At 43.5% G+C, this 20,759-nt stretch overlaps 2 protein-coding genes and 1 long non-coding RNA gene across 11 annotated transcripts in view; 1 reads left to right on the top strand and 2 right to left on the bottom strand.

Moving 5' to 3' along the window:
- LOC104869131 (putative olfactory receptor 2B3) overlaps positions 1-20,759 on the top strand; it is a 166,808-nt gene that overhangs the window by 89,592 nt on the left and 56,457 nt on the right. The gene's annotated exons all lie outside the window — the stretch shown is intronic.
- On the bottom strand, positions 1,647-2,864 carry LOC104869146 (olfactory receptor 13). Its single transcript, XM_010634223.2, has one exon. The coding sequence runs from the start codon at positions 2,583-2,585 to the stop codon at positions 1,647-1,649; it is 939 nt and encodes a 312-aa protein (XP_010632525.1). The 5' UTR covers positions 2,586-2,864.
- LOC104869151 lies at positions 2,954-8,287 on the bottom strand. 2 transcript variants are annotated; one of them, XR_782199.1, is made up of 3 exons: positions 8,208-8,287; positions 7,869-8,057; positions 2,954-3,004 (listed from the first exon to the last, which is right to left on the bottom strand). It is a non-coding gene; the product is annotated as an uncharacterized LOC104869151 (long non-coding RNA). The 2 variants fall into 2 exon arrangements; XR_782200.1 differs by lacking the exon at positions 2,954-3,004 and adding an exon at positions 3,955-4,139.

The raw sequence follows: 20,759 nt of genomic DNA, 5'->3' as shown, positions 1-20,759 counted from the left end.
TTTTTTTTTTTTTTTTTTTTTTTTTTGGTTTTTTGAGCCAGGGTCTCACTATGTAGTTGAGGCTGACCTGGAACTCACTATGTAGCTCAGGCTGGTCTCGAACTCACAGCAATCCTCTGGCCTCAGCCTCTTGAGTGCTGGGATTACAGGTGCGTGCCACCAAGCCCAGCTCCCAACTATTCTTTAGTGAACCTCTTATATATAATACTTGATTTGCAATTCTGATTTTTCCCTTGGGACGGAGTCTTAGAGGTGAAATTTTGAGACCCAAGTATATAAATACTGTAAAATTTCATGATATATGATTTTACATGATTTCTGTTAGTTTTTATTTTATTAAGTAAATTAATATATGTGACAATCTTAAAATGGCATATAAATACTTACTAAACAGTCATAATGATGAGTAACTACTTTTATTTAACAAACATGTTGTATACCTATAGGTATGGTTGTAGTAAAGTAGAATCAAATGTCTTTAGCAGTGTGGGTTTCAGGCTCGCTGCAAGCTTACCTGCATTGAATATTACTATTTTCTAACGGTGTGAATGTGACAGGTGTAAAGGCATTAGTCGAAGGAATCAATTCATGTTTATCAACAACAAAAGTTAACATTTTCCCATATAATTATGCCTAAACCAATTAATCCTTTGTCTCCCCCACCCCGCTTTTAAAATTCTCTCATTCCTTACATTTTGTTCCTCCTAATTCATCAACCTGCCCCTTGCCAGCCCTCTCTTGCTTCTCTTCCTGTTCCTGTGGGATGTCTGTTCCTTCACCCACAACATATTTGGTTGAAGAGTAGTTTGTGGGAAGCATGGCACTAGGTCCTGAGCATATGGTAGCAAAGCAGCTTGTAATGGTCCTTGCCTTTGGAACTTATTTAACTTAGCTAAGAACAAAGATATTGAGAAACATGTCTAGTTTTATGAGAGAAAAATAGGGAATACATTGAAGGTCAGCTCACTCTCAACTCTTTGTGGTGCATGGAAAACCTTCTTTGAGAAAGTGTAGCTTAAGCCACGACCTGGTGGATAGACCAGAGTTAACAGCTCTTTGTGGTAAGATGGAGTGAGGTCGAGTTAAAGGTAAGAGAGAGTATAGCATACGAGGAAGCATTGCTGTGGAAAAGACACTCGAGACAATGGAGGAGTGTAGTCTAGGTGAAGTGAGAGGAGGTCAGGGTGACCCGAGATAAGTCTGGGAAGGTCAGCGGGGACAGGCTGCACCACCAGCCATCTAACTCGTCTCCAGCCTGAAACTCATTTTTCTTCTTGAGCCAGGAATCCACCAAGTCATCCCTCTTGTCTTGTGGCTGGCTCTCCAGTACCATGTGTAATGTTTCCAGATGATACTGGATGTCCGAAGGTAAAAGATTTTAATAACTCGGACATCCCCCTTTTTGTTAAATACCAAAACCCTAGGACAAAAGGGAACTGAAGGACTGATGTGTCTACAGAGGTTTCATTGTTTTGTTCTCAGCCAAGCATGGACAGTCTCCAAAGCACTTGAGTGGAGTTGAGAGGTGCTAAAGAGGCGTGTGCACTGGTACTGGTGAGTCATGTAAATGAGTGTGTAGTTTGTGCACCATGAGTCTCAGCAAAGGCTACACACCATGAGTCTCGTTCCTCTGTGCTTTCAGGGGCTCATTCTGAGACTCCTCGTCGGCCTATAACCTTGAGGACAGCCTTCTTCACATCTTTGTTCCGGAGGCTGTAGATGATGGGATTGAGAAAAGCAGAGATAACATTGTAGAATAAGGCCAGCTTCTTGTCCTCTTCAGGGGTAGCCTCAGAGCCAGGCTTCATGTACATGACCATGGCTGGCACACAGAACATGGTGACCACAGTGATGTGAGATGCACAGGTAGAGGAAGCCTTCAGCCGCCCCTGTGCTGAATGGATCTTCAAGATAGCGATGAAGATGTTGACATAAATGACAAAGATAAGGGACAGAGGAATCAGTATGACACTAAAACCAAGAATGAAGTCTACTTGGTCATTGACTGAGGTGTCTGCACAAGCCAGTTTTAAGACTGCAGGGACTTCACAGAAGAAGTGGTTGATCTTGTTGGGGCCACAGTAGGGAAGACGCATGGCAAAGATGGTATAGACAACAGCAGAGATGACACCCCAGAGTCCACAGAAAATGGCCATTATCCCACATACCCATGGGCTCATGATGACTTTGTACCTGAGTGGATGACAGATGGCCACATACCTGTCTACAGACATGATGGCAAAGAGCCAGGACTCAGTGACGCCCAGCACCAAGAAGATGTACATTTGGGCTACACAGCTGGAAAAAGAGATTGTCTTCCTCTGGCTGGCCAGATGTACCAACATCTGAGGCACAGTTGTGGTGGTATATCCCACATCCAACACGGAGAGGATGCCAATAAAGAAGTACATGGGGGTGTGGAGGTGTGAGTCCAGGCAGATAAGGATGGTAATCAAGCCATTACCCAGAATAATCAACAGATAGATCATCAGAAAGGATGAGAATAGCAAAGGTGTGGTTCTGGGGCTCAGGGAGAACCCCAGAAGGATGAATTCAGTCACAAAGGACTGATTGGGCTCGTGCATTTTGTTCTACCTCTCAATGAAAAGGAAAGGAAACACTTCATACAGGTAACAAGCTAATAAGTACACTAGAGCTGAGGTTACTGATGGGGTTAGGTAGTTGTCAGTGTCCAATTCCGATGAAACATCGTGATATCCCCCCTCTTCAAGAAGACAGAATTTATTTTACCTGCTCTTGTCCTTTGTCACCAGGCCAAGACAGTTTTTAATTGAGAAATTCACATCTAGTAACAGCTATATCTCTAAACCACCAGTAGTTCTCTGTCTCATCTCTGGCTTTCTCTACTATAAAATGAAAATACTAGCCAGGTATATCTTTAATTTATTTTAGCATCTTATTCTCCTTAATAAGAACTGAATTTCATGCATTAGCCAGGTAATTAGATGTACAGGTCCTAGGTGAGTTGGGAAATTTCAGATACCTGAAACAGAAAGAGAAAAGCCACGTGGTCCTTTTGAATATTTCGATGTATTTTTTTGCTTAATTTTGCCCTCAGCCTGTCTATAGGAAGAAAGGCTTTCTATTCACCCAGCCCATCTCCAGTCACATTGTATTGGGAGGAACATTAATTTCTCAAAACTGGCTGTGTGATTTATGGAGTATATGACCTTGAATAAGCCATTTTCCCTTTCTCCTGACCCTAAGAGAGCCCTAAGGAGTAGAAAATGAGAATTTCTTTTTGTTTTGGTTTATTACAACAGTTTAGAATGCAAATCATCATACAGAAGGCCTAAAATGTGATAGAAGCTTGATGTTATTTGCATGTTCTGAATGTGTCTCTGTATACAGACTGAGATTCAGATCCAAGCTACATAAGCAAACATACCAAGAACTCACTCCGTTCTCCTCGGTGCCCACAATTGTTACTCCCCTCCAGATGTTTACCCTCTTTTTTCTCCTACAAAGTCAGCACCCCAGTCTTTACCTTCTTACTGACTCTTAATTATTTGAGCTGAACTTCCTGAGTTTCAGTTTCTTTGGGGGAATAGGAAAAGGACAGCCTCTCAAAAAAAAAAAAAATGTCATTTCCATGGTTGGTAATTGAGGAGTGGAGCAGATGCGATGCTGTCCGTCTTGTTTCTTCTCCTGGCACCAATCTATCTGACCTATCCTTCTGGCTTCCTAATCTACTTGTTTTCCCTTGACACCTTGACTGAGTCTTCATAAGAACATTATCTCTGCATTGGATACAATAGATGGGTTTCTTGGCTTTGGCCAGCAGGACTGCACACAATTTGAGCTCCCTGTGTGCTAAGCACTGTTACAGGACCTTCACAGATTTTAGCCTACAGCTGCCAAGTATCTGGAAGACAATTATTTTTATTAAATCACAAAGAACTTTTCTAAGCCAAGCTGTCTCCCTAGGTTGGTCTCAGCCTCTCCATCTGCCCAAAGGATGATGGTGCTTGGGCCAGCTGGGCTTCAAGGAAGAAAAGCTACATGGCAGGGTGAAGAGTGCATGTGAGAGACAGCTGGTTCTGCCTCAGTCTTATCTCTGGCTTTATGCTGTGTGACTTTGGCTGTTAGCTCACTGCTCTAGGCCTTGGTTTCCTCAGCTGTAAGGAATAAGAATAAAAATATGTTTATTGCAACCCACATTCTTCCTATGAAGTTGCAGCCCAAAGATGTCAAAACAATGTACCTTGGGCCCTGGGTGGGGAATATGTTCTTCAATTTTTCACTTTTTGGTTTTCAAACAGAGCCTGAGAAAGGGATTTTTCCTTAGGAGTATTGAACTTGGCTGAACTGTGAGGACAGGCTGTGGTTGTTTGTGAAACCTGTTTATAAACCAGCAAATGAGCCCCTGATGCTGTTCTACAGCAGGACAATGGGTCAGAAATTCAGGCTTCTTGAACCCTGGGTTACCTCTCCCTGACTCTCCTGAGGGTATGCAAAGTAACTGAGGAAAAAGCTGCCCGATGCTAAGGCATAGGATGCAGAAACCTAATGTGAGGGAGAGCAAAGAGCAAGATCACTATCTGATACAATAAGCCTGGCCTCTGTGTCTTTGTTTCAGCCACAAATAGAGAATTCAGTTTTTGAGATGTCTTACAAGATAGCTTAACATTCATTCTCGCTTTGAGCCTCATGATGATTCTGAGAAGTATAGATTATGTATCATTATCTCCATCTGGCAGATGGAGAATTTGAGCCTCAGAGAAGGAATGCATGGAAAAAATGGAATCATAGTAATTTTCAGCAGAAATAGGGCTTCCTGTGTGCCGCAAAACCACAGCTAATCAGAACTCGACTAATCTGACTCCTCAATTTACTGAAATGTTTTCTGTTCTTGATTTTTATGGAGGAAAAGCAGATAACGAGGGCAAACAATCTTGTGTTGGGTATAGCTAATTATATATGTGAATACATGTAGATAAGCACATAAGCACATGGAAACATACAATCTACACACAGAGAGAGCAATTGACAGTATTTGTAAGATCAATCCAATCAAAACAGCCAGAAATTTAGAAGGACACCCTCAGCTCCTGTCACATCCCTTACATCCTATTTGTCACCAGGTTCCATTGCTGCCACTTCCAGAATGCCTCTCCTTCCCATCTGTCCCTAACCATTCCATTGCCAGTATCTGTTTCAGACTCAGCATCTCTCTCCTCTGCTCTCATCTGAGTCTTCCCATTGGGTCCCTTGCCCAGCCCATTCTCTGCACCAGCCTTCAGAGTACTCTTTCTAAAATATATATCTGATGGGGATACTACTTCATGGCCCCCTTATCTATAGGGAATCATCTAAGAGAGTTAGACCAATATCCCAAGTTCTCCTTATAGCCAGACTATATGTTGGTCCTCAACTCTCAGGCAGGTTGGTGAGCTCCATCTTTTAGAGAGATGTTTGGTAGCTGCCAGGGCTGACACAGAAAACTTCCCATCAGCCCTGTAAGCAATCTCCAGAGAGGAGACAAGGAACCTGAATTGCAGTTTGGAGACTCATCCCTGAGTACAATGGGGATTCAGGGCAGAATTGAGATGAATTCTTACATTTCATGGCTGCCAGCCTGTTCAATTTCTCAGGCTCTGTTTTAGCTCAAGGCAAGGGCAAGCTGACTTAAGAATTCTGAAGTTTAAGCACATTCCCACTGAGTAGCTCCACTGTGCATGACTTTATTGTTTTTCCTGTATACTCTCCTTATTTAATACCAAGCATGGGAAATCCTGAGATCAGTACATACCAGGAGACACTGGGAAACCAGAACTAAAGAGAAAGAAATGCTTATATTCTTTTTGTCTTTATAATTTTCCTTCCTGTTTCCAAGAGATCAAGGGGGAAATCACCTGTGCTAGAAGGCATGATCTCTCCAGAAACCAGGCCACCAAATTCATGGAGAAGAAGTGTTGGGTGTAGTTTGTACTAAATGTTATGAAGTTTTTTCAATTTCTCTCAGTTTGTCCCAGCTAATACATTCAAATAATAATAATTATAATAATTGCAGCTTCCTATGTATTAAGTACATGTTCTTTTCATTTATTATTTTATTTCAATTTCATAACTGGGATAACAGTTGCAAGATTTAGTAATGAACATAGATATGAACCCTCCAATCAAAGGTAGCACCTGCTACAAACAGATAAAGTTGTACCTACATTATTAATGCACATTATTGCTATACCCATTTTACAGATGAGAAAAGAGGTAACAACACCTCGTCTGGGTCACACTGTTGTTGTAACAGAGCCAGTACTCATAAGCACCAGGCAGTATCAATAAGAATGTAGTTGGCTGGCCTGATGGAAAGCAGGTCCCCTCCCACTGTGCACTATTTACTTGCTGGCTCATCTCTTTCTCCTCCAGGGAAGAAACTGAATGAATGAGGTCAACAGGAGCAAAAAATAGGCCAAAAAGCAAGAAAAACAGCTCTGGAGTAGGCAGCACCTCTGGCTGATATAGGGAGAAGATGATGCCAGGCTTATTCCTGAATCTCCTGGGGCTGCATACAGGGGAATGGTCATATGGTGGTGCTTTCCCTAAGTCTGTGTTGTCCCTCCTGCCCCCGACCCTGTCCTCCATGCCATGCTTTTTTTCTTTCCAAAAAGCTTCATAAAAGACACCTTATGGGAAGCCAGAGGCGATACAGCTTGGGCAGAGCTGGCCATCCCCTACATATTCTCTCCTGACACTTTCAGGCAGCCCCTGGAGTCCACAGATCTATCTGGAAAGAGGAGAGAGGGCTGGCTCAGGCCATAAGGTAGTTAGGAGTATCCTACAAAGGCCTTGGGACTGGCTGGGGACTGACAGGGTGGGAACCTAGTACCATCTGGAGAATCCTGGGAGACAAAAGACAGAGTATGGGGTGTGGGAGTGAGGAAAAAGACCCTCATCCGAGGCCAGCAAGGATGGACCAGGGTACAGGTTAGAGGGTCACTCTGGGCAGAATATACACAGACGCCAAGTCAGTGAGCATCAGATTCAAAGAAGGACAGACTAGAAGTCATGGAGGATCAGAGGCAGGACAGAGAGTTCATTGACTGAAGGTAGATAGAAACTAGAAGACAGAATCCATGGATCAGAAGGGAGCCTGAAGCCTAACTCTGGTGAGCAAGTGAAGACCCCCAGGGGACCCCAGAAGATGAGTTGCCATGGCTTCCAGCTACACCTGCTCTCCTGTAGAACAATCTCTTGCTTGGATGCTTGAAACCTGAAGCTTCTCTGAGCATCACAAGCACAAATTGCCTTTGGAGAAAAGAGCAGCCTTGGCCCCAAACCCTGGTTAGGTCCCAGCTTTCCAAGTTAAGGAGGGAGTACCAGTCCTTCACAGAGCCCCTGGACATGGCAGGGTGTGTTCTGGGATGCACGTAAGTGGGCAGGAGTTTAGAGCCAGCAGACCCTGGGTCTTGCTCTCATATGCTCTAGGTTGTAGTCATTTCACTAAGATTTCAGTGATCCCACAGGTTACTTTGAACAACTTCAGAGACTCAGTAAATTTTAGGGTTAGGGGCTATCTTGGAAATCCAGGGAATCTGGGAAACTCATTAGAAAAACTATTTTCTCTGCAACTTGCTGCTGACAGATGTTCCAGTGCTATTCACATGCCCCCAGCAATAGGAGGCTCATCCTTCTTCAAAGCAGTTTAGGTGGCTGTGACTCTGTCCTTCATAAATTCCTTTCTTTTACTGAGCTAAGACAATACTGGCTCCTTCTGACATCAAAGTTCTCTAAACTGCACCCTTACCTGATACTCTGCCTCTTCACCAACCCATCTTCAGCCCCATTATATTCTCCAAATCCCCAGTCATCATTATGATGCACTAGCCCTTTCTTGTCCTTACCTTTCTTCAGAAGTGTGTGCAGGGATTTGTGAGTCTTCGCCTTTCCTCTTGTCCTCTTCCTACCCATAAATCCCATGCTTCCACCCAACATCTCTTCTGCCAGACAGCAGCCCCAGAAGACTCTTCCACTGACAACCACAGAGATCATCCTGACCTTCTGCTTCACAGCTGAGGGCTCCCAAGAACACTCTGGGGAAACAATTGCTTGCTGAAGAAGAGCCAGGGATTTGTAGTCACACAGATGTGATCATTATGACTAGGGCAAGTCTTGTAACTTCCCAGAGCCTCTGGGCTTTCTCTACATTGGAGCTGAGTCCTCTGTACCATAGCCATACTCACAATTTTTGAGTAGTTATTATGGATCAGACATTGCATTATCCCAAATCTTCGCAGTAATATCCTCATTTTATACAACAGAAGTAGCAACTTGGAACATAAAGTGGCCTGTGTAGAGCTGAAATTATGAACAAGTTTTGTTTTTTTTTTGGGTTTTTTTTTTTTTTACCAAACAGGCTCTCATGCTAAACAATATTCAGTCCAGTGTCATGACCCAGTATAAATCACACTGAGACGGGGATCCATAACTGTCAAATCACATAAAAGGACAGAGTCAGAATCATCCAGAAGTAAGAGGTGATCAACTGATAGAATTCAGACTCAGCAGCAGCAGATTCTAACACAGTGAGTTTTCTGGGGATTTTGCTAAATACATTCTTTACTGAGAATGTGGAAGAAAAAGAGAAATATACCTGTTGCTGATGTAGTTCTCAATCTTATTTTTGGTTTTTTGTTTTATTTTGTTTTGTTTTTTGAGACAGTGTCTCACTATGTAGTTGAGACTGACCTGGAACTTACTTTGTAGCCCAGGTTAGTCTCGAACTCACAGTGATCCTCCTGCCTCAGCCTTCCAAGTGCTGGGATTACAGGTGTGCACCACCAGGCCCAGCAGTAGTTCTCAATCTTAAAGATGTAGAGTGGGGTAACCAGGTCATGGCATCCTAATTTAATAACAAGCATCACTGCAGAGTGATTATGTATAGGTATCTGTTAGCTCTTGGGTGATTTTTTTGGGGGGTACTGGGGATCAAACTTGGGACCTTGTGCTTGTGAGGCAGGAGGTGGAACCACTTGAGCTAAATCCCTGGCCTCTTAGGGTGTGTTTTTTAACCTGATGTGTGTGTGTGTTGGGAGGTGGGTAGGATTAGGAAGGTGAACCATTCAGGAATTTCCAGCATTAGTATGCATAAGAGCAGAAAATTGGTTTTACTCTGGTATCAATCGCAGAAACCACTAGCAATAGTGCAGTGCCACCAGTCTGTCATAAGCACAGGTGTTTTGTGACTAACATTACTAGAGTAATGCTTTGGAACTTTATTTTGGATGACATTAATTTATAAAATAAATTATATATACTCAATGAAAGAGAAAAATAGACAATATTTATTAAACACGTCCTACACTTCTTATCATTCTATTTAATCATTGGACAACTGTCAAACACATCATTTCAATCATATGGGCATCAATACTGAAGTTTAGAGTTTAAAAAGGCTGTTCAAGACAGCTGAGATTTCATTAAGTTGGACTAATTGTAAAGTGCTTCCGCAGTGCTTTGCTTACAGGGTGGGATGATAAGCCAGGACCACCCAAGTCTCTAGCCTAAAGAATGAGTCAGCCCTCCCTTTTTTCTGGTGCTTGAGTCACTAGTAGAATGAATTTCCAAAAGCCAACTCTAGACATTAGAGGAATCTGGAGTTGTTCTTCAGGTTTCCACCTGAGCTACAAATGGTACAGTCCTATTAGGAAATAGAGAATCCTGATGCTAAGTTCAGAGGTTGTTCTGTTGTAGACTCCATTATGCTTAGGATAATCTCTGCTAGAGTCCTCCTGTTTGAGTTTGAAAACTAATCCATGTTCATCAAAAGAGTTAATAAACATGGAAAGGCAGAAAGAAGAAAACCTTACACTTTCTTTAATTCTATGCAACAAAGAAAACATTATTTCTTGATTCCTGTCCAACTTTTTCTAAGATTTAATGATAGTGTCTTTTTTTCTTGTTTCTATTTTGCAGTCAGCTTTGTTGTGACAGATACTAATTAGCTGACTATCTGCTTACCCTTTGGTGTCAGTAGAACAACAGTGAACCCTTGAGTTATGACCAGCCTCACATACAAACAACTTGGGTTACAAGCAGAATTTTAGTTTTAACTTATGACCAAAGATTTCAGTTATGTCCTGAATGCCAACTGCTTATGTGATTACAAACAAAGACCCATGATGCCAGAAAAGCTTATGTAAGCATACCTAAGTGTCAGTCTGAGCCCAGATGTACATTTGTGGATGTGATTTCAGTCAGTGCTTTATATAATCACTATAATTACTGCTATCAAAATGGCCCCCAAAAAGCTAGAAAAGAAGCTAAGAAAGGAAGGGAAGGGAAAGAAAGCAATTACAATAGAAAAGAAGAAGGATATTGTGGAGAAAAATGAGAGTGGCATTTATGTGACTGATCTCACTAATATATACAGCATGTCAAATCTATTATCTTGACAATCTCATAGAGAAAAGATTTGATAAGGAAGCCAGTGTTGCTAAAGGTGTCACTCAAATTAGTAAGTCATGATCAGTAGTGTTAGATGAGGTAGTAAGGCTATTATTAGTATGGATAAATGAAAGGCAGTTGGCAGGTTATAGCCTATCTGAGTTTATAGTTTCTGAAAAAGCTAAGGCTATAAATGCAGATCTAGTAAAGGATAATCCATCAACCAGTGATAATAGTGAAACATTTTATACCAGTAGGGATGGTTTCACAATTTTAAAGCAAGAACTGGAGTTCATAGCATAACTAGACATGGTGAAGCAGCCAGTGCTGATAAAAGGGCTGCTGAAAATTACATATACCACTTTGAGACAATGACACAGAGAAATGGCTTTTGGTTTTATCAAGTTTTCAGCTGCGATGGAACTGGCCCTTTCTGAAAGAAAATGCCCAGGAGGAAAATACATTACTAGGAAGAGAAGAAAATGCCAGGCCACAACCCTATGAAGAATAGGCTAACCTTATGCGCCAATGAGAGTGGTGATCTCAAGATAAAAACCTCTCTTGGTTTATCACTTTGAGACCCCTAGAGTATTCAAAAACATAAAGTCATGACTAGGCTAGGGGTCATGTGAAGATCTAACACAAAAGCCTGGGTAACACTTTTTCTTGAGTGGGTCAGGGAAGTTTTCTGTCCTGCTGTTAAGAAATATCTAAAGGGCAAAGGTTTACCATTTAAAGCTCTCCTCATCATGGACAATGCTCACTCATGAGATTTGGAAGAAGAATTGGCTGAAGAATTCCCATGGATATCAGTTGAGTTCCTCCCACCTAATGCAACTCCTCTACTGCAGCCCATAGACCAGCAGGTTATAGCTAACTTTAAGAAGCTATATGCCAAGGAACTGTTCATAAAGTGCTTCCAGATGGTCTCAGATACATATTTAAGCCTTAAAGAGTACTGAAAGGAACATTGCACCATCCTTTTCTATGTGGGGTTAATTGAGAAATCTTGGGTCAGTGTTTTTAAAGACACAGAGATTTCTTGTAATTTTGTTTTTTAACAAAAGATTATTCTCTGGATAGAGTGCAACTTTGGCAGCCAATACAAAGACTGACTCCACTGCTGGAATACTACTTGTGGCTTGCATCCTATCCTAAACATCACATTTTAACCTTGTATAATCAATATAGACCCTGAAGTGGTTCAACTTCTACTCATGGGACTCTAGTTGACAATGATGAAGAATGGAAAGAACTCAGTGGGAGGCAAAGAAACTTGGGTTTGAGTCATTTGGACTTAGGATTAAATCAGGGTCCCTCTCTTGGTGTATGGCAGCAGTTGCTTTTCCTTGCTCTACTCTGTGCAAGTGTCAAGAAGTTGAAGTGTAATCAGCTATGCAAAGCCGAGACATGCCCCTTCCTGTTGTCTATAGTGAAGCAACCACCTAGACCTTCCTCAAAAGCAAGCTCAGGGAGGGGAGTACTTTGTCTTTTTTATTGTAGCACAGTGGAAGAAATGATTTTGTGGAAGGAGACACTGAGAGAAGTGAATTCAAGGGAACAAAATCTTAAAGAAGTTTTAATTACACTGTAATTTAAAGGGGCATATACAGGAAATTTTACCAGACATAAAACTAAGAGGTACTCATTGAGTGTGGCCTACCAAGTGTCTTCATATTGAGGTTGGCCTTAATAGGGAAGTCCTCCTGGGGGAAGAGAGCTCCCTGTTGGCCCCATCCAGTGTCTTCTGTCTAGACCATATTGTTCTGGAACTCCAACTGCATTACCTCTAAAGGCTCTACAATACCAGGACCTAATGTTTTTTGAGTGATATAACTTCTATAGGTGCTACTAGCACCAGGCAATGGCATGGTTAAGTTTCCAATAAAGAATAGGAATGCAGTATTCTCAAACCCCCTGCAACTCAGATGAATGCAGTATCTGCAAGATCCAGGAAGGTCTGAGCAGCACAGTTCTGGCTGAGCCAGCCACACGTGTCCATTTTGTCATGTGTTCTGAGCTTGCTACTTGAAGTCCTGAAAGGACAAGGATGCGACATTTCCAAACATTGCACCCACAGAAACCAGGGATGTATTCTTTAAGAAAAAAAAATGCCAAGGTAACACATGCACGTAATATTTTGCTTAGTTATCCAATCATCTATTATGGATAATTTGTCTTCACCTCAACCTTCCTATCCTCTGCACCCTCATTCTCTCTTGACAAAGATTTTCTTATTGCTCACACGCTACTCGTGCTGTCCTGAGCTCTTTTTCAGCTAGGACTGATATTGGGTTTCTGTGTCCATTAGTCATTGTATAATCTTAGCAAATATTCTACTAAATGAGTAACCAAATCCCTACCCTCAATATATGATCACCCTCATATTTCCTCATGCCCCACCATCCCCTAGATGTTCTCTGATGACCGTGGCCTGCCCCTAATAAAAAATCCTATTGGGTCAGTGTAGCCTGAATTCCCTTTACCTCTAATGTTTCTTCTTCTTAATTTTCCTTCTATTGACTCTCAACTTTAGATCATCAGCTACAATCTCCACTTTTCCAGGCTGTATTTGGAGTTGAGCCCATTCTCTTTCTCCACTATAAAGGACACATCTGCTGCTTATATAGATATAAGCTTCTTGAGTAAAGCCTTCCTCATGGGCTTTAGTAATCAGTGAATAACTGATTCATTACTCATGTTCAATAAATATCATGGAAGTACTTCTCTTCAATACCCTCCCTCACTCACTAAAATTAAGACCTCCTTCCCTTTCCTCTCTTCCCTTTCAGGGGTCATTGCTCTTTACCTCTCTAGCCAGGTTTCTCCTCCCTTTTGGACTCAGCCCTTCTTCGTGTAGTCTGGTTGATTAGGCTTCAGGAATAGGGACTGTTTCTTGGAAAAGAAATAGGTAAAGGTGTCCCTGGTATCTGAGAAGCATTATTAAGATAATGTGACAGGAAAATAGAGACACTAGTAAGCTACTCAGGATCTGGTCAGGTAAAGGGTCCATGAACTTACCTGAGAGATATTCCAGGACCAAGGTTGGCTTACCCTGTTCTGCATTCCAAATGGTCACCAGCTGGGTTGCTGGACTCCACAATCAGGTGGCTCTGAATTTATATCAGTTGAGAGTCCAGCTCCCAGATGATTTCTGGTATTCATCCAGTCTGGTCATGGGCGGCTGGATTTTTGTTGGGGACTGGAATAGAGGAGAACTAGAAAGAAGGGCTGGGAGGTGGAGTGGGGGCCAAGATAAAGGAGCAACAGGATAGGGGAACAGCAGGAACATGAGCTTGGCAGCGAGTGGGTGTCTGGGTGGAACAGAGGAAGAGCAGGGAGGGGATACTTTTAAGGCAGGGCAGTGGGAAGGTGCAGTATCGGGGAGAGGAGGGAATCTAGTGGGGCAGAAAACAGAACGAGATGGGTTAGAGTGGAGAGTAGGCTGAGGGTTGAAAGCCTGAGAAGATGGGAGGAAGACGGGTTGGAGGACGAGAAGGTGAAAGGATAGAAGGAGGAGGCTTGGGTCGAGGTGTAGGGATTCAAGGTAGTTTTTCCATTTTCTCAGGAGGCTCTCCTGCTTACTCAGGTTACCGCACTAGTAAAATGAGTAAGTGGGCTTATGCTGAAACTTTTCCAGCATCCATCTCACGCAGCAGCCCTTGCATCATCCCGTGTCTGAATGCCCATTGTGATGTGTGGGTGCTGCACGCTGCGGTCCAGGCAGGAGCCCACCAACAGTGTCCAGTGTCCAAGTGTATAAGTGATGAAGGGAAAGAGCAAAGAGAAGACACGAGGCTGTGCTGTTAGCCTCTGATCTTGGAAAGGCCCGCAGGGCTGCCCCTCAGTAGACGCAAACTGACCCAGAGGGTTAGGACAGGGGTGGGTGCTTGGGGTCCAGGACAGCAGTCCTGAAGCAGGACTCTGATGAGGGGAAGAAGGTAGTGTCCAGTCTACTCACCCTACTAGAGCTGTTACCATCACTTCTGTTGTTGAAAGAACAAGGGATTAATAAGAGCAGGGCTGGTGTTGCTCGTGTCCATGTTCACCAGCGTGGAGGACGCTGAGGAGCAGAGGGGAAACTGTCACGGGCAGGTGGTGATGAAACAGCAGCAGGATGAGGCCCTGGGTGGGAAGCAGAGGGCTCAGAGCAGTGGGCACAGATGGTGTGGAGCTCTGCCAGACAGCCGGCCCGCCTGTGCATCCAGATGGGGCTGTAGCGGGTGGCTTGGAACTGAGTTTTTCCTCTGTGGCAGCAACTCTGTCTCCTTAACATTCCTGCATTCTTTGATCACCATCCAAATCAAAAGCCCTTGATCCCTTCTTCTCTGCTGAACACTGAGCACTGTAATGTTCTGATTTTTCTCAAGCAACCATACACCACTTCCTCCCATCCTTAACAAAACACACACAGTTGTACCCTGTTTCAGTCCAGGATTATGATCCAACTTTCCTGTTTCTTTTGCTTCTTCCCTAACTGTTCTTGCATCTCTGGGCTAAAACTATAAACTGGTTTCCCTTGAGGAGGACACTGTTTCCCCCGTGTCTGAAGTACAGCATGATCATTTTTTCAGAATATAAGGTATTCAGGGTGGGGATGTGGAATATAGATTTCCCCTCTTCTAAGTCCTGTGATACAATGAACCTGTTCTACTAGAAAATCTCTTTCTCCTTAGAAACTTGTGCTACTTGCCACTATTTCCCTAGGCCTGAAACTTTTGTATCTTGAACAGTCTCTTTGGCTGTGCAAAGTTAGCAGTTGTGTCAAAGTTTTATTCTTGAGTCCACCAGCTTGAGAGATTTTCTCTTTCTGTGGGTTGTCTTTTAACTCTGTTAATTTTTGCCTTTGCTGTGTTGAAGGCTCTCTAATTTCGTGTCATCTCATTTATTGAGATTTGGTATTAATTCCTGTGCTTTGGGGGGGGTCTATTCAGGAAGTCTTCTCCTGTAACAATGGTTTAAGCGTTTCCCCTGTATTAGCCAGTTTTCCCAGAACCATTTATTAAAGAAACTTTATTCCAGTGAACATGTTTGGCCTCTTTGTCAAAGGTAAGGTGGCTGAGTGTTCTTGAAGTTGTTTCTGCATCTTCTCTTCTGTTGCATTGTTCTCTGGCCATTCCACCCCAGCCTGCTTTTGTTGGTGGTAGCTGTTGTAGTTTTTTGTTTTGTCATGTATTTTTGCCAGTACCATACTGTTTTTATTTTTATAGCTTTGTAGTGTTACATGCTGTGTATCTGGGGTCTTGGGTCCAGTGGCCCAATGAACCTCCTTATTAAATACCTGTCATGGAACGTCATGACATCAATACATAGCAGTAGACACCAGGGAACCAGGACAAAGGTGCTTATATATTTTTTCTCCTTATAATTTTCCCTCCTGTTTACAGAAGTCAAGGTGCAAAATCACTTATACTAGAAATCACACACACACACACACACACACACACACACAGGCAAATGAATAAAAAGAAATCACAATTAGTCAAGGTGCAAAATCACTTATACTAGAAATCACACACACACACACACACACACACACACACACACACAGGCAAATGAATAAAAAGAAATCACAACCCTTCAGTAACCAGGCCACAAGTCCATGGGGGAAGGAAGGGTTGAGTATTAGTTGTAGTAAATATTAATGTGTACTTATCCACTTCTATTAACTCTTGTCCTTGCTATAACTTACAAATAATAACAATTATAGTACTACCAGCTTCTTATATATTTGGAACAAGCCCTTCTCATTCATTACTTTATTGTACCCTAACACCTGGGTAATAGTTGAAAGACTTAAAAATGAGCATAGATGTCATCCCTTCAATCAGAACTCACAGCTGCCACAGGAAAAGGTAAAGTTGTTCCGGCATTGTTAGTGACCATTATTGACATACCCATTTTACAGATGAGGAAAAGAGGTAACACCTTGGCCTGATCACATAGGTTGCTGAAGCATATAGAATACTCATTGTATTAGTCAGTGCCTACTAGAGATACAGTTTTCATGCAAGATAGACAAATATATAAGGATTTTTCAAGATAGTCTTCCAGTGGCAGCCTGCACATTCCGGTGTGGGAGAATGCAAAATGTCTGTCTCACACTGGAGATCTAGTGGATCCAGTTGAAGGCCTGGAGCTCACTCTACTGCTCCAACTGAGTCCATATCGGTAGGCAGAAGGGCCTGCACTAGCAGCAAATGGGTCCATGCTGGAAGGCTGCACTGGGAGTCCGGAGACAATGACCAACGTGAAGGTGAAGACTTGGATCTCCTCCAAAGAAAAAGGAGGAAATCTTCCTTTTTCATTTCCCTTTTATTCCATTGAGGTGACAACACTATTGTTTGGTGCCACTCTAACTCAGGGTCTTCTGTCTTCAATAAATGCCTTCAAGCACCTAGAACTATGCTCATCCGATTTAGTTGGGCATTTCTTACTCAAATTGACCCAACCAGTTAACTATTGCACTCTTATCAATGGGAAGAATGTGGTAGGCTGACTTGGTGGATAACAGATCCTCTTTCTCTATACCCTGCCCTGTTTACTCACCCAGTGGATAGCCTCATCCCTGCCTCCTCTAGTGGAGGAACTCAGTGAAAGATGTCAGGAGGAGCAGAAATCGAGACATAAAAAGCACATCTGCTTTGGTGGTATGGTGGTGAGCATAGCTGCCTTCCAAAACATAAAAAGCAAGATAAGTAAAGTTGGAGCAGGCAGCACATCAGACCAATGGAGAAAGAAGATGATCCCAGGATTGTTCCTAAATCTCCAGGGGCTGCCCCTACACATCGATGAATGGTCAGATGGTGGTGCTCAGTATGGTGTGTGTGTATTTCCCCTTTTGTCCACTTCACCCCATAGAGCAGTCCTATCTTCCCAGAAGGCTGCATAAGAGACATCCTAATGAGAGGCCAGAGGCTAGACAAGTTGGCTAGAGCTGACAATTCCCCAAAGATTCTCCCCTACCCCATTCAGGCAGTCCCAACAGACCAGAGTTTTGCTTTGGAGGAGGAGAGAGGATTGTCTCTTGGGCATTGTGTAAGTGGGAATATTCTTCTCCAAGGGCATGGGGTCTGCATTAGCAGGAGACCAATAGGGTTAGAGCCTAGAAACATCTAGAAAATCCGGGGAGACAAAACAAGTAGGAGGGGAGGAAGGAGAAAAAAAGGGACTCTTCACCTAAGGGCAGCAGGATGGACCAGGATACAGGAGATTTATCCAGAGTAGACAGAGTGGGTAAGTCAGCAAGAGTCAGTGTACACAGAGACACACACAAGAAGATATACAGGACGACAGAGGTGGGACCAAGAGTCCATGGTCTAAAAATGGATGGAAACTGGAAGACAGAATCCAGGAGTCACTGACACATACTCTCCAATTAAATCATCGCTTAGCTAGATGTTTGCAACATGAAGCCTCCCTGAACACCACAAGCACTAGATGACCTTAGAGAAAGGTGCATCCTCAGCCCCCAATCCTCCTGATCTTGCCACATGATCCCAGGCTGAGGAAGGTAGTGCAAGTCCTCCCCTGAGCCCCTGCTGGAATCTGTGTGTGGCGGTCATCCTGCCCTAACTTCTGTCTGTTGGCTTTGTAATGCATTGTCATTAGAGACTCTGAAGTAGTTCAAGCTGGTAAACTGAGATAATGCAGAATGGAAGGAACCCTATGCGGTGTGACAAAACATATGAGTCATATGGACCTACGCTTAAATCAGTGCCCCTTCTCCTTTTGTATGTCAGCAGATGTTTTTCCTTGATCAATTCCGCTTGTGAAATTTACATGGAAAGTCTCGGGGTGTTGAAGGAAATAACCCATGCAAAGCAGGGGCACGCAACTTCCTACTGTCTAGTGGAGCCATTACACAGACTCTTCCTGCAGATGAGCTCACAGCGGGGAGGTCCTGTGTGTGCGTTAGTTGTACAAGGCAGGGGATATGAATTTTTGGAGTGGCACAGAGAAGCGAGTAAGAGTGAACAATCTGACCTATAAATTGTAAAGAGCTTTTAATTACTCTGTACAATTAATTCAAGGGGCACATGTACAGAAAATGTAAACAGACATAAAGCTAAGAAGTGCTCAATGAGTGTGCCCCATCAGGTGTCTCCATACTGAACTCCAGTGATGCTCACTGAATGAGAGAAGTCCTCCAGGGGGACAGAGAAAGCCGCGTCAGGCCATCAAGACTCCTCTGCACAGGCCACGTCACTCTGGAACTGCAGCTTCTCGCCTCTAATGGTTCTGAAACACCTTCTCTATAGTTTGGGTTGGTAATAATATCTAAAATTTCCTCCAGCACCATGTGGTGGCAGTGTCCACACTTCCATAATGATGAACAGGAATGCAGTGTGTGCACAGGAATGCAGTATTTGCACAGGAATGAAATATTTGCAGACCGCCTGCAACTCAGTCAAATGCAGTCTCTATCTGCGAGGACCAGGATGGTCTGAGTAGTGCAGGCCTGGCTGGGCCAGCCACACTTGTCCTTCCTGTCACGTGTGCTGAGCTTGCCGCCGATGTCCTGGAAGGTCAAAGCTGTGATGTTTCCACACTTTTCACCCATAGGAGCCAGGGATGTACTCCTTAGGAAAAAAGAGAAAGGGCAAGGTAACTTATGCTTTGTAATATTTTCTTAGTCATCCAATTATCTAACATGGATACTTTCTGTCTTTACCACAACCTTCTCTTCCTTGGTGCCTTCATTCTTTGTTGACAAAAGATTTTCTCATTGATCACACACTACTCACGATGCCCTGAGCCCTTTTTCAGCTCGACCTGATAGGGGGCTTCTGTGCTTATAACTGCTTTTAGGAAATATCCTACAAAGTGAGTCTAACAAAAACCCCACCCTCAATATCTGATCACCCCCACAGTTCCTCATTCTCCACCATGCCCCGGATGTTGTCTAATCACACTAGCCGGCCTTCGATCAGAATCCTGTTCGGTCAATTTAGTCTGAATCCCCTTTATCTCTAACATTTCTTCTTTTTAATTTTCCTCCTATTGACTCTTAACCTTCCGTCCTTAGCTACAAACTCCCACTTTTCCTGACTGTTTTCAGAATTGAGCCCATTCTCTTTCCTCTACTACAAATGCCACTTGTGTTGCTTCTACCTTGAGTAAATCCTTCCTTTTGGGCTTTAGCTGATTCATGACTCACATTCATAAATGTCACAGAATAATTTCGCTACAATACTGCCTTATTCAATAAATTTAGACCTGCTGCCCTTTCTCCTCCTCCCTTTGAAGGATCATCACTCTTCGTCTCTCCAACCAGGTCTTTCCTGTCTTCTTGGATTCAACCTATAGTCTGACTGACCAGGCTGACAAGGAAAGAGACTGATTCTCTGGAACAGATGTTGCCAGAGGTGTCCCTGGAAACTGAAAAGCATGAATAAGACAGGATGAAGGGAAAATAGAGACAGTACTAAGATGCCCAGCATCTGTATGGTCAGATAAAGGTCCATGTAACTAACCTGAGACACGCTCCAGCCCAAGTTGCTTGTTCTTATCTGGCATTCCATGTGGTCACCAGATGGGGTGCTCTGAATCCACAATCCCAGTGAATCTGAGTCACCTATGGGTGAATAAACCACCTCCCAGGTGATTTCTGCCATGGATCCAGGCTGGTGGTGGGTGGCTGGCTTTTTGGTGGGAACTTGAGATTGGGAACTAGAAAGAAGGGCTATGAGGTGGAGTGGGGGAAAAGATAAAGGAGTTTTTGGATGGGGGATTTGCAGGAACATGAAAACCACAGCGAGTTGGGGGTCTGGGTAGACCAGAGGAAGAGTAGGTCTGGGAAACTTTTAAGGCAGGGTAGCGGGAAGGGGAGGGAATCTAGGGGGCAGAAAACAGAAAGAGGTGGGTTACGGTGGAGAGTAGGATGAGGATTGAAAGTCTGAGAAGACGGGAGGAAAACGGGTTGGAGGTTGAGAGGGTGGAGGAATAGAAGGAGGAGGAGGCTTGGGTCGAGCTGTAGGGATTCGAGGTAGTTTTTTCATTTTCTCAGGAGGCTCTTCTGCTTACTCAGGTTACCGCAAGAGTAAAATGAGTGATGGGCTTATGCTGGAACTGTTCCAGCATCCATCTCACGCATCAGCCCTTGCATCATCCCATGTCTGAATGCCCATTGTGATGCGTGCGGGCTGCAAATACAGACAGGGCTGTAGCGGGTGCTTGGAGCAGAGCTTTACCTTTGCCGGTTTGTCTTGGTCCCTTTGGTCCCTTGGTGTGTTGCCTGTCTGTGGAGCAGAACCAGAACCCTAGGTCAAAGCTGCTAGGGTGACTGCCCACTTCTGGTCCTCAGTGAGTGCACTGGGTGTTCTGCTTCAAGACCTGATGCCTCAGTC

Source organism: Fukomys damarensis, unplaced genomic scaffold, assembly GCF_012274545.1.
Source record: "Fukomys damarensis isolate Sample0158 unplaced genomic scaffold, DMR_v1.0_HiC HiC_scaffold_23, whole genome shotgun sequence".
Lineage (NCBI taxonomy): Eukaryota > Metazoa > Chordata > Mammalia > Rodentia > Bathyergidae > Fukomys > Fukomys damarensis.
This window is presented reverse-complemented; position numbering and strand designations above follow the sequence as displayed.